This window comes from Rhodnius prolixus, unplaced genomic scaffold, assembly GCF_049639745.1.
Source record: "Rhodnius prolixus isolate KJV_2025 unplaced genomic scaffold, Rpr scaffold_6, whole genome shotgun sequence".
In the NCBI taxonomy this organism is placed as follows: domain Eukaryota; kingdom Metazoa; phylum Arthropoda; class Insecta; order Hemiptera; family Reduviidae; genus Rhodnius; species Rhodnius prolixus.
In genome coordinates, this window is record NW_027411634.1 from 35070184 (window position 1) to 35083994 (window position 13811).

The window sequence follows — 13811 nt, forward strand, 5'->3', positions numbered from 1 at the left end:
TCTAAAGAATGATTATAAGTTGCAAAGTACGGTAGGTTTCGCTTGTAGGGGAAGCAAAAGGTCACCTATTTTAGTCATGATGCTACGAAAAATACTTATATTATTGTCTAATTAAATGTTCTTATCCGTTCAGCTCTTATATAATGGTTAATATTTCACTTTATAATGATTTCTTATACTACTGCAACTGCATTGTAATGCAACTATTTTTCAGGATTCTCTAAAAGGTGTATTCCCTTCAGCAAGGTAGGATTTAGTATAATGTTAACGTACTTAACTGTCGACTTATTTTACTTATTTATTTGTAAATTAATTAGAAAAAAAAATCTAACCAGCAAGAAAGGAGTGTATGGTATCAGAACTGCTCTTTGAATGTTAATGAGTTGAATGATTTATTTGCTTTTAAGAATGTAATTTTGAAGCAAAGGGTTGACTTTGTAATACATTAACTCTACAAAATTAAGCAAGTGTAGTGCGAAACTGAAACATGGTAGCATAATTAACTTAAAATATTACAAAGTGGGAGAGAGAAAATATATAATTGAAAAAACTGAAATAACTAAAAATTTGTGTTAATTTTCTCAGATTTAACTTCTAGAAAATAAAGGTCAGTTTTTGAGCATTATCCTCAATCTTAAGAAGCTGTAGAATCTTATCTCTCTCTGTGTTTAAAACGTTTATATATTCGATCTTAATAAGTACTTCACAGTGCAACAAAGCGTGATCGATTGTATCTTCACCCGCCTAACAAAGTGGGCTGTCCGAAATGGATACTTTTTTTTTTTTTCAAATCATAAATTCGTGATTGGTGCTTGCCTCAGTCTTATTTGAGTACCAATTATTAGTTCTGTTCTAACATTGATGTTTAAGTTAGATGCTCGCCAACCAGTTGAAGAAATATATTGTAATTAGAGTTGAATGCTGAATCTTTACATACAAAAAAGTGATTCTGAAATTTCTCCAATAAATGATTACATATTTTTGTTAATAATCCGTAGACCATGTTCCGCTTCAATAATTAAGTACTTCCGTAAATGTATTTCCAGTTAAAAGGTAATTAAAAATTTATTCGTACATATATCTAGTGATAGTCTGGGACACATGTTGGTGGTAGGAAACTTCTTGTTCTTTGGTTCGATAACAGGTTTAAGATTATACATGCAGGATGATTTACTTCCACTTTCTTCTTTTTTATTTCACGGTGTACTACTTCAGTTAAATTTATTTATTCATGGTATCACAGTGTCTGTTTCGTTAACAATAAAATGCAGGAGAAGAGATAGATGAATGGATGGAATAAGCTGAAAAGATCTTTAAGTAAGCTTTTAATGGAAAGTTTCCAAAGCTCACTTTCGTTTATGGGCAGTGTTATAAAAGAGATCAGTCTGGTGCATAGTACTGGCACCAATGATCTCATAAGTAGGCGCGCCTAAAAAAAGAAAATATGAATAATTAAACTTTAAAATACAATTTTAATTTATTAATTAATAAAAACTTCGAAAAAATTATATTGTGAATTTTAAACTTGGTATTATAGTATATAATTATTTTATGCAGTTTTCAGGGACAGCTATTTCCGGATTTTCTGATAAAAATGGGGGAAACTTTGATGAGTCAGACATAAAAATTCCCGAACTACCTACCAACTGTTGTATGTCAGGATGTGCAAATTGTGTTTGGATACAGTATGCTGAAGAATTAACGAAAATATTTAAAGATGGTGGTGATAAATCAAGAGAAATAATTTTGAAAAAAGTGGATGATCCAAATATGAAAGCTTTTCTCTCATTAGAGCTTACCAAATTAAGAGGAAAGTAGAAAAACAAAATTGAAGAATTAGCTACGTAGTTTAATTTTCTAGTTACCAAATTTTATTTTATAGTTATATTTTAAGTTCTGTTTTATTAATATATTAACAATAAACTCTCCTAAGTTTATGATAATAATTTATCTCCCTTTTTTTAGATAAATGGAATAATTATTAATTCCATAGGTTCACAAATTGTCAAAATTGCAACAGTTGAATTGTTATCTTGAACAAGTTTTAGAATTTTCAAGGTAATATGATTGTTCTAGTTCCAACGCGTAATTAAAAAAAACGTGAAAAACTTTCCTGACTCTCTTTCCCCTATTCTCTACTGCAGAAGAGTATAACTTACTGTATTTCTGAATTTTAGCAAAGAATTTAATTCGCAATAATCTTATGTAGGTAGTAAAACCAAAAAGTGCACAAAATGCCACTGTAAAAGGAAGTTCCAGAAATCTCTTCTATAATCAATTTTCATGAAAACGTTTCAAGAAAAACTGTAAGATCATACGTGGATAGTTTAAAGAGTTCAACTTAATTGGTTTTCTATAACTCGCGGAAAAACTGTAGGGAACATACGGGAAAATCGCACTTCATGCCAGTTGATTAACACTTAAGAGAGAACCTATCCCTTCATAGGTCTAAACGAATTCTCATGGCAAAATGTTTCTTATAAAAGTTGTAGTTTTTTCGTGTCTCCGAAGAGTTACAAAGTTTAAAAACGTTAAATCAATTCAGTAAAGAGCTTCAATATGAAGGATTTTAAATGCTTAGTTGAAAACGGTTGGATCCCTTGCACAAATGATGTATTCAATTTATGTTTCCTATGATTTTTCATTTTAGAGCTTGAGAATATACCATTTTCCATTTTCTAAAAATCATTCTTCTCTCTCTTAGTGAAATAAAAAACGGGGTTTTTTCAGTGAAGCCTTAGTTTTGGAAATTTGACACCAAGACAGTAAAGTAAGAAATGTGATACTATCAAATCTCTTTAAAACATAAGGTATAATGCAGTATTTGTATTTATTGCGAAGAATTTTATTTAATTAATTAGCATTTCTACAGTTAAAATCCTATTCTATTGTTTGCTCAGTTCGAAAAGCTTCTTTTCCACAACTGCTCTATAACAGTAAGAGATTATCGACATCAGATTAAAAAGTGTGTCTTTAAAAAATCTCAATGGAATTCCGTACCAATTAGGGATACACAACTATTTCCACCTTAAAAATAGAATGGAATCTTTTATTTTCTTTGTTGTAGAAAATAAGTTAATTTTATTATTTAAAAAACCTTTCATTCATTAAGTACTTTATTCTCATTCTATCAACACATATTTGTGTGCGTGTAAGTTTGATCAAGCGAGTGTTTTACAAGCAGAAAATAATAAATAGTGGTCAACACGCTCTCATTTTGCAACCACCTTGAAAATGAATGACGCTCGAGACCGGTCGGAACAAGGAAAAAGTGCGATGTAAAAATTGTAAGAGTTCTTTATCTCTGGCTTCTACAATTTTAACATTTACAGATTTTTTTTTCTGATATTTAATAGTTTTTATAAATATAAATCTCTTTTAAATACGCTTAACTTATATTAAATAGATTTTTTAAAAAAATTAAAGATTCTATTCTTAACTTCAGTATTTGAGAGACAATAACTTTAAGTGGAAAGGCCAACTTCTTTCATTTTTTTTTATTTGAAATGGCCAAATCGGAGTCTTAATAAAGAAATAGGAGCAATCAATTGTAATTTCAAATAAGGAAAATTCTTTCTTCCTTGGAAAAAATACATGAATACGCTTTTTTATTTTAATTGTTAATAATGAACACCAGTTGTATGAGATAAAGTAAAGACAGGTGTAAAACATTTCTCACAATTAAAAAACCTCCCAGAAATAAGGTTTTTTTTTTATTTATCTATTGCTGGAAGCTCACCAGGAATATTTACAACTTATTGCAAACTTCTTGATTTGGGTGGGAGGAACGTCTTCTTCCTTATGGAGAGTGGGAGAAAGGAATCTTTTTTTTTTTTTTAATTTATACAGTGGCGGCAAGTTTACTAGTTGGTCTTCTCTCGTTTGCACTCAACTTGTTAGCAGTTTGTAGCTGATGGTCTTAGTGGAAGCAAAAATTTGAATTAGTGATTAGGGTTATTAATGATTCTCGGAATTATATCGCACTTGTGTTTTCAAATTGATAGATAGCAAAGTCCTGCCAATGGTACCTGAATTTTTATTTTAAATTACTGTTTTTGTACTTACTCGTTCTCTCAGGGTCTACCGCTAGCTAACCCAGTGCCTGTGGCTTAGATTTACAATAAAAGCATTATCAGTAGGTAGTAGGTTTTCTGAATAGTTTAGAATCTGTGGTAAATAAGCCATTTTTATTTTTCTTCAATATTGAAGATTTTAAATGTAAAATTGAAGTTTGCATTGACAATATGCAGAATATTTTCGTGAACTATCAACAGAAAATTATTAAGCCAAAATTCGAAAATTATTGATTATTTAAAACAAAAAACAATAATAAAAACTTTACAGTATGTATACAATTGATCTGAAGTTTAATATTAAAGATAAACTAGCTAAAAAGTTGCCTGTGATAAAATTCTTGTGGAATTATACCAAATCAGAAGCCGCCACGGATTTATTGGCCGGAATAACTGTTGGGCTAATGTTAATTCCACAATCTATAGCATATGCTGCTTTAGCTGGTTTAAACCCTCAGGTAAAAAATTAATTTTCTGTGAGTTATGTTTTTTAAAAAACTGTGATTATTCAACGCTTTCTAATTTACAGTACGGGTTATACTCGAGTATAGCGGGAGGTTTGGTCTATGCAGTTCTTGGTACGGTTAAACAAGTTTCAATAGGACCTACAGCTTTATTGGCACTATTAACGCATCAATACGCACAAGAAAATCCATCTATAACTGCGCTATTAAGTTTTATTTCTGGAGCTGTATGCATTCTCTTTGGATTTCTAAATCTTGGTATTTTACAATTAATTTTAGATATTTTTAGAATATTTATTCTAGAAAATTTTATTATTAAAAAATCTCTACAATGTTTTTGATTAAAGAATGTAAATCATGTAGTAATAATTGCTTAGGTGTGAAATAAATTCTAGAATTATTTAAAAATAAAAATATATAGTCATTAAAAAATTGCAACTTCAGCATTTTTTTTTTTTTTTTTTAAGAATTTCAGAAGAGATATGTATAATGTTGTTCTTTTCAGGATTTATTATAAATTTCGTATCATCACCTGTGATATCTGGTTACACATCTGCGGCCGCTGTTGTTATCGCATCATCTCAGATTAAAGGAATATTAGGACTGAAATTTTCATCCAAAAATTTTCTAACTACTTTTTATCAGTTGTATAAAAATATTGATACAATAAAATATACTGATACAATATTAGGAATTACGTGCATTGTTGCTCTCATATTAATAAAGGTATGTAAAGTTATATAAGTTGTCATAAAATTTGGGTATGAGACGTCCATTTCCAAAATGAACTTTGTCCGAGCGACCTCACTTTTGGGAAGTAGAAACTTCCGTAATTTGGCAATGTTTTAAGATTTTCTCTTTCATAAAATTGTTATTAACGAAATTAAGCTTTTTTCTGGGATAAAGATGTTCTGGATTTTTACGGTGGGAAAGAGCCATTTTAGGAGGTACTGCCACATGGTTTCTAAAATAATAATGTCGCAGGCCTTGTTCAGTTTCAGTAAAAGGACATGTTTTTTTATTCATGGGATTTGGGGTAGTTTTCATCCTATAAAATCTAGTCGAACGAGAAGAAAATACTAGTGAAACCACTGATTCCAATGTCTTCATTTTGAAAAGTTGTGGACAAAGATCATTCTGGGACTGGACGACTTTCCGATATAAGTGTTGATAAAATGGAGATGCGAAGTTTGGATTTTCTGCAGTTTTTCATTTTGGTGATATTCCGTTCATATTTCATAATCACAAACTTTCGCCTCAAAAAATTAATACTTGTTTTGGGGGCCCTTTATTTTCATAAAAGCGACAGGAGAAAAAGAAATAATAATAATATTTTTAAATTATTCCTGCACTATCTCTAAAATAATTTAAATACTTTTTAATTCAGAACATTCTTTAAAAATATAGTAATTATTTTTAATCACGATGCGAATTTTGATCACTATTAGTTCACATTACAAAAAAATAAAAAAAAAGTGTTTGTACAAATAATATTAAAAAACTCGATCTTTGACGTACTTTCATGAAACTAAAACGGAAAAATTTGAATTTTATGTCCAGTTAATTGATTTTTAACTGACAGGGTAGTTAATGTTTTTATCATTAACTTTTTCTATTTCACTTAAATGCAGTTATAAACCTGGACAAAAAAAATCTTATATTTTGAATATTGTTATTTTGAATTTTAATTTGTCATCCTATAGTAAAAAAATTGACTTAAACCAAATTGGTTAGCGTATTTAACCAAATTAATCAATATAGGAATTAGTTGTAGAAAAAGCTAAACTTCATTTACTATCCTGAGTGTCTAAGAAACAATTCTACAGTGATTGATTATAGTATGCCTATCACTATTGAATGACATTGAATCAAATTTTTCAAAATTTTACATTACTGGCACTAAATAAAAAGATAATCATATTTTACAAAAATTCTTTACTTTCGTAACTATTATTTCAAACATTTGTAATTATAAAAAATTTAAAAATCTGTTGCGAACGCTCTTACGATTTTATCTTACTGTAATGTTGTGAATTCACGAAATTGTTTTGTAAGAAAAGATCGCTAACAATAAAATATTCAGAAAAATGGCATTTCTACACTTTTGATATTCTCCATTTTAATTACTTATTGAATTTATTTCAGTATATACACGTAAATATCCCACACATTAAACTTAAATAAAAAATTTAAAACCACTTATTCAGTTGGAATAAGAATAGCAACTGAACTATACTCTAAAAATTTTATAATTATTAACTTCGTATGTAACTTTTGAATTTAGAATTTTCGCATTATAAAATCAAATTACACGAGGTTTTTTTTTTTTGCAAGAAAAAAAGGCTACAAACTTGAATCCATGATTAGTAATTTTTTTGGATTCATTATATTTAATGTAGTAAATGTACGTTTTATTTCTTGTTTATATGATTACTGTGACATTGAAAGAAAATAAGTGGTTATCGCATTATGCAGTGAAATGTTCTAATCAAACTTTTAATGGAAATAAATTAATAAATAAATGTGAAATTGAAAAAAATTGTAAATAGATGGGGCTTGTTACAATACTTCTAAAAATCAATTTATTTTATGTTCTTTTTTACTAACTCTTTTTTAAAATAATGGCCTTATCTACAAGTCAATAAATAAACCGTATCTATTTTAATTAGTAAAAATTTTAAACTGAAATAAGTAGAAAATCACGTACAAGAAACCACTAAGTGTGCTTTTAAGAAACATGAATGAACTTTTTATATGAAAAAAATCATGTTTGATGTATCTACTGTGGTAAAAATGATTCATTTGTGTTCACCGACCGGTTTCAGCATCGACCAGTTTTTTTAAACGGAAATATTTCAATTTTCAATGACTGAATCTTTCTGGTTTCATCTCACCCAAATTGTAGTGCTGCCAAACCAAACCCAGTAATTAATGGTTTTAATTTTTCTCTAAATCTGTGCTTCCCCATAAAAATAGTAATAGGCAGGCACCTCACTCAATCCTACTCACGTTTTTTTTGACTAATTCAATTCACTTCAAACATTGTTAAATAATTTTTTTAAACTTTGTACGAAAATATCGTGATATTTTCATTAGTCCGTAAACTCGATGATGGAAGGTGCATTTCATATATAAGATAAAAATTTCTGTGCTCCCCAAGGTACACCTTTTTTGCATTTTATTTTACACTCAATAGATCTGTTTAATTTTTTTCACTAGCATCAAATTAATGCTTTATCAGCTCTTCAGATTGTTTAAGTGAATTTAGAAACTTAAGCTCAAATACTATTAGAACTATTAGAATGAAATGCACACGATTTATATCGCAGACTAATTTCTGTTCTAATGCTAAATTATTTTTTTTAATGCAATTGGTATTTCCGCTATTAACTCGATAATGGTCCGACAAATTTATTTAAATTTTGTGTGTTAATCTGGACATAATTGGAGAGGAAGCATGCGGTACCTCACCCTCAAATTCAGTCTTAAATCTTAGTCACGATTATCCTTAAATATTAATCATCTATATTTATGAAAAGTTCACTTAGCTTAGTTTTAAAAAAAAATTTTAATGCCTAGTTAGTGTAGGTGAAAGTTCTGAGTGTATTCATACCAGACAATTTATTTATACAGATTCCAACTACATTTGAAAGGTTTAATTTGTATGTAAATTAAAAATAGTTAAATGATCGTCTTAGTTCTTTTATTTTAATACGTTGAAATCGTAAAAATCCAGTTTTGGTTAATTCGTATCTTGAATGAAATGCACAAGATTTATATCGCAGATTAATTTCTTTCATTGCTTTCCCATTACACTTTCTCCACGAATGATATTATATGATCTGACTTAGGCAAAGAGATTGTAAAATCTTTTAATTTTTTAATTTGTTTCAGGAAATCTCTAGATTGAAAACATTTAAACATTTTAAATTTCTGTTTTATATGTCTATTGGAAAAAATTTAATAGTTGTTTGCGTGAGCACGGTACTAAGCTATTTTTTGCATACTTTTGGGAAAACCCCATTTACTCTAACTGGTAATTTTATATCATTCCCTTCAATTTTCTCATTGTATTAGATAATCCAGACTATTTCAATGTCAGTCTGCATTAACGTTTTTTTTTGTTTATTTGTTTCAATAATTTCAGGTAATATAACTGAGGGACTGCCGACAATTTCTTTTCCAAATTTTTCACCTGAATATGGAAATGAAAAATATTCATTTCTAGATATATTGAGAACAATGGGTTTTGGAATCACAACTATAATATTAATAGTAATCATTAGTGAGATTGTAGTTGCAAAAGTTTTTAGTAAGAAAAACATTATTAATTAAATTTCTATTACACCTTTTAATTGCAAATATTAAAATTATTTTGTATTTATTATCACCAGTAAAAACTGAAAGAATGGACGCTTCTCAAGAAATAATTGCCCTGGGTATGACAAATTTATTAGGAAGTTTTATAGGGGCGATGCCAGTATCTGGTTCATTTTCCAGAAGTGCTGTTAACAGTTCTTGTGATGTTAAGACTCCGCTTGCTGGAATTTATACAGGTTGGAATTTAACCACAATATTTGTTGAAGAAAATTATTCCATAACTTTATTTTGAAGATTTTTATTATTTTTCTTTGTTTCAGCCATGTTGGTTCTATTAGCGTTACTCTTCCTTACACCATATTTTTATTATATTCCTAGGGCGGCCCTGTCGGCAATTATTATAACCGCCGTTGTTTATATGATAGAATTCGAAGTGATCCTGCCAATGTGGAAACATAATAGTAAGAAAAATATTTAATTAATTTTCTTTTGAACTAATACTTTTTTTTATTGCACTGACTGTCTCCGGTCAGTGTTCTCTCGTTACAGACAACACTGTCCATCACCAGACAGTGGGTTGTAAGAAGCTCCTAGGAAAAGAAAATTTATGGGCCTGGAGCTGGATTCGAACCTCCGCGTTGGAATCCAATAAAATTATTATTATAACTATTTTTTCTTTCCGTAAAAAATAATTACATTTTTACAGGAAAAGACATCATACCAGCATTGGGTACATTCGTATCTGCACTTTGTTTTGGTATTGAATTCGGTTTGATATGTGGTCTTTTAATTGACATGATATTTCTAATGTACTACAATACCTGTCTAAGCATTAATGTTGAAAAATATGAAGTAAGTATGACACATTTAATTCAAAGCTATCTTATATAAGTTGTTGTTTTCTTGGTACAGTTCTGCCATATTAGTCTCTTCATATTAATAATTTTGGTAAAAGTAAGTTTGGCTTTACACAACTTCACTATAAAGAGGTAATTGAGGAAGAAGTCACCTTGGCTTCCAACAAAATAAATCCACAAGTGTTTTTTTTTTTAAAAAAAAAAAGAAAAGTGGTTGAAGCATTCTGTAGTGTAGCCATCTCTCCACTTACAGTATTAAGCTCAAAATTTCAACAACATACTTAATTTTATAATTATTGATTAGATTTTAAACTGTACTATTTTCTAAGAGGGAAATAGACTATTAAGTAAGAAATAGACAATTATTTATTAAGAAAAATATTAACAGAAAGCATCCTCTACCAACTATATCCTATTTAGAAAAGGTATTTTGACGAAAAAGTTTAAAATAAAAATTGTAGAGTTTCATTAATAAAGAGTGAATTCAAATTATTAAGACAATCTTCCGAAAGGTTTTCGAGAAAACTAAAAAATCGTGGTTGAAAAAAGTGAAAGTGTCTATTTGGTTAAAAGATTGTGGCCATACATTTAGGCAAACGTACAGACTCACAACCTAATTTCAAATCTCATTTCTACAATTTAGATACAAGAATTCTGTTTTTAGAATTTAAAAATTCTTTGAAGAATATTAAGGAAACTTTTTGGCGAAATTTTATATATGGCAAAAAGAATGGATTTTACAATCAACAGAAAAAAAGCATTTTGAGTTTGTTCAGAGCTCATAATACATTTAAGAAAAAAACAGAATGATTACTGGGACACATAATTACTTTATTTCTTTTTTTTACCGGGCCTTTTAAACCTATAATTTCATCAAGTAAGGAAAAAGTTCAATAGTTAGTTAATTCTTAATGATGAATAATTAATGGAAACATGTTCCTTTGGCAATAGTCGTTCTTTATCCTCATAACATTGTACTAACTCTAGTCTCAAAAAATTAAAAAGAGAATGTTAGTTATTCCAAGGTAAGCAAGCAGTTTCGTTCAGACTTTTAATTTTTTATACATTTAAGGATTTATTATAAAGATATTGAAGATTCATTACAATGAATAGATTTTTTTTCTTAAAAAACAGCAACCACCTGGACGAACAATTACTTTTGTTATTTGCATATTCACATTACAATGTATTTTTGTAACCGATAATATCTCTTTTATTTTAGAAAAACCAACAGGATTATTTAGTATTTACCCCGAGAAATGGTATTTTGTATCCAGCAGCTAATATTTTACAAGAGAAAATGTTTTCCGAAATATCTAAATTTCAAAGCAATAACAATAAAATATTAGTTTTAAACTTACATCATATATCCCATATTGATTATACAACAATGCAGGTAAATTTATTAGTTTTCTATTTTCATTTATAGTATCATTTTCATTATTTGAAAGAAGAATAAGTTTTGAGGTATTGCATAAACGTTTTGAGAGTAATAAAGCTGTGATCCTTCTAAAACTTTTAAGTTTTAAGATTCAGTTACTGAGTTAAACCTATATTGTTATGTTATTGTTGTGAGTATCATTTGAATTTGTGCAATAGGTAACACAAAACAATTAGGCTAATTTTAGCGAATCCGTATTTCCTTGAAAGGTTAACAAAAAAGTAGGGGAAAAATGAGAATCCTCCTTGTGCATGAGAAAAAGTGTGTCTTAATATAATTCTAAAAAACAGAAAGAGTTATTAGAGATATTATTATTAGCAATTAGAGGGGGTCATGAGTACTACTGATTGCTGAACCTTTCCTATGAAACCAGTCTGGTTTGGTCGAAGAAAAACGTTTGCTTAAAGAGATCCGATAAAAACTTATGTATCAAATGTAGGATGAGCAGAACAAAAATATCTACTCTTTTTCGATTTGTGACAGTCACGGGAACTTCCCCCAGGTTACAGAGGTAATAAAACTTTTTATTCTAAAAGTCCTTGAATGAAAGTAACAAGTATGCAACAGATTGGCTCAAACTTGGTTGCTACTCCTCGACAACTACCCATAACTCACTACGGTCCCGATGAACTGAAATAAATTTTGTGTTGGTCATCAAGAACCACTGATTTCGTAGAACCCCAAGCTTCTACATTGTCCCAGCATATGCGTTGTCATGAGTTTTATTTTCAAAAACACTTCAAAGGTCATTTTAGTGTTTGAATTATTTCCAGCACCGCTCCGAACAATGGACATCATCCCCACCAGAGTATTAACTTCTCAAGGGATCTACTTTAGAGGGTATAAACTTGATAGGTAAAAAGTAAACAATTCTTGGTTAAAAGAAAATTAGTCCACATATTTTTCTATACCACTCGCACATTTATTTATTTTTTCCCGAATTATGTCCTGATTATGTCCTGCTTATTGAATTTAGCAAATAATCTACTGCCTAACTATTATAAAAACATGGTTACAATAATAATTAGTATTCATGTGATACAAGACTATATTGAAAATTAATGATGTACAATTTGTATACATATACATATACTTTGTTGATTGACCATATGAAAGTACATTTACATGTATTTACAATTGCGATATTGTAGGATATATTATTACTTTCAAAAGTAATTAACAGGGATATAGTGTAAATTAGTTGTAAACATAAGTCTAATTTCAAGTTAAATATTTTTTTTATTTAAGTTATACATATATTGTATATGTAATTTCAAATTAGTTTATTGAAAGATGTCTTAAGATAGTAACAAATTATTTATTTTGTTATTTGCATTTTCAGACACTGAAAAAAATGGTGGTTGACTTTAAGGTGATTAATTATGACTTAATCATTGTTAACGTTAATGAAGATTTAAACATCAAATTAGGAGAACTCTCAGAAAATATAAAAATAAATTATTTCCTGGAATCGAATGAAAATAGTTTTAGTATATCGACGTAGTTATTTAATGTGTGATAAATGTATAAGATTTTGCAATGAGATTCTGATCAACTCATTAAACAAGCCAAATATTTTAATAATTGACGGAGAACATTAAATTTTACACTTTTTATTTAAAAAAAATTATAATTTAGTAAAAATTTGTTATAAAAAGAAATACAGATAATATTTTTATTATTACTGTTTTTTCAAACCTTTTACTTTCACTTTGTTTATCTTTTTCAAACACAAACAGAATTGTGGAGAATAAAAAAAGGACTTTTTTTTTAAATGGCAGTTCTTTAAATTCAGTTCCAAAAAACTCTTGGAATTGAAACGCAGAAATCAGTCAACAACATGTTGAGTTTGTTCAAAAATATTTAATATTCAACACTTAGTCTAGTGTTGGTAAACTTTCAGTAGTAGCACTCCCAGATATTTCACTTCTTTTACAAGTTTTTCAAGCTCCATGCGCATTTTCCTCACGGGAGTTCCTCCATTATCAAACTCCAGTAATAAAGAGGCAAACTTTCTCCTGTGGAAACCTGTTTGGCGAACATCTTAAGCACTTCTCTTAGAATTAACTCCTTTCTTTCTAAAATTGTTTAGTATCAGGCCATACGAACGCCTCTTCAATATCCTAGCACATCGTAGCACATATTCCTTGATCTCAAAGATCACTATCTACTTCTGCCCCTGTTATAGCACCATGCTGATTCTTCTGTAGATAGCTAATCATGCTAAACTTCTCTAGCAGGTAACCGTTGTCTATCTTTTCCAGCACAGCTAATACAAACGATGTAAAGTAAATGTGCAGACCGCATTTCATTAGGAGAGAAGTAGTTCTTCTGAATTAGAAAAGGCAGTCCCTTACGTATATCTTATTGAATGCGTAAGTTAGCTAGTACAAACGCTATATCGCATATTCTTTAAAAGATCCCAAACTTCTGGATCTGGGCTGGATAAAGTCCATACTTTTCTGGAAATTAAAATTTTAGAAATCTCTGAAAGGTCTACTAGTTCGCCTCAGATACTATTTGTTCCCAATAATATCACTACAGATAAAGGTCTTGCCCTCATCTTCTCTCTTGCATGAACTTATCTAGATGTGCATCAACGCTAATGAGTGTAGCAACCGTACTAAAATATCAATTATTAACAATTAACCATCTT

At 29.1% G+C, this 13811-nt stretch overlaps 2 protein-coding genes across 2 annotated transcripts; both read left to right on the plus strand.

Moving 5' to 3' along the window:
- Positions 1 to 6: 6 nt before the first annotated feature.
- LOC141460696 (oxidoreductase-like domain-containing protein 1) lies at positions 7 to 1928 on the plus strand. The gene is made up of 3 exons (XM_074140962.1): positions 7 to 146; positions 215 to 246; positions 1558 to 1928. Exons 1-3 carry the CDS (start codon positions 116 to 118, stop codon positions 1816 to 1818), a joined length of 324 nt encoding a protein of 107 aa, XP_073997063.1. The 5' UTR covers positions 7 to 115; the 3' UTR covers positions 1819 to 1928.
- On the plus strand, positions 1918 to 12836 carry LOC141460669 (sodium-independent sulfate anion transporter-like). The gene is made up of 11 exons (XM_074140912.1): positions 1918 to 2058; positions 4345 to 4531; positions 4603 to 4795; positions 5043 to 5263; positions 8432 to 8573; positions 8685 to 8849; positions 8932 to 9093; positions 9178 to 9318; positions 9564 to 9709; positions 10937 to 11110; positions 12498 to 12836. The coding sequence occupies exons 2-11, from the start codon at positions 4346 to 4348 to the stop codon at positions 12657 to 12659; spliced, it is 1692 nt and encodes a 563-aa protein (XP_073997013.1). The 5' UTR covers positions 1918 to 2058; position 4345; the 3' UTR covers positions 12660 to 12836.
- The last annotated feature ends 975 nt before the right edge of the window (positions 12837 to 13811 follow it).

Coding starts and splice junctions, on each gene's coding strand:
- LOC141460669 (XM_074140912.1), top strand. CDS start 4,346: ATGTATACAATTGATCTGAAGTTTAATATTAAAGATAAACTAGCTAAA. Junction 8,574..8,684: donor AACCCCATTTACTCTAACTG/GTAATTTTATAT, acceptor CAATAATTTCAG/GTAATATAACTGAGGGACTG. Junction 11,111..12,497: donor TTGATTATACAACAATGCAG/GTAAATTTATTA, acceptor TTGCATTTTCAG/ACACTGAAAAAAATGGTGGT.
- LOC141460696 (XM_074140962.1), top strand. CDS start 116: ATGTTCTTATCCGTTCAGCTCTTATATAATG. Junction 147..214: donor CGTTCAGCTCTTATATAATG/GTTAATATTTCA, acceptor ACTATTTTTCAG/GATTCTCTAAAAGGTGTATT. Junction 247..1,557: donor GGTGTATTCCCTTCAGCAAG/GTAGGATTTAGT, acceptor TATTTTATGCAG/TTTTCAGGGACAGCTATTTC.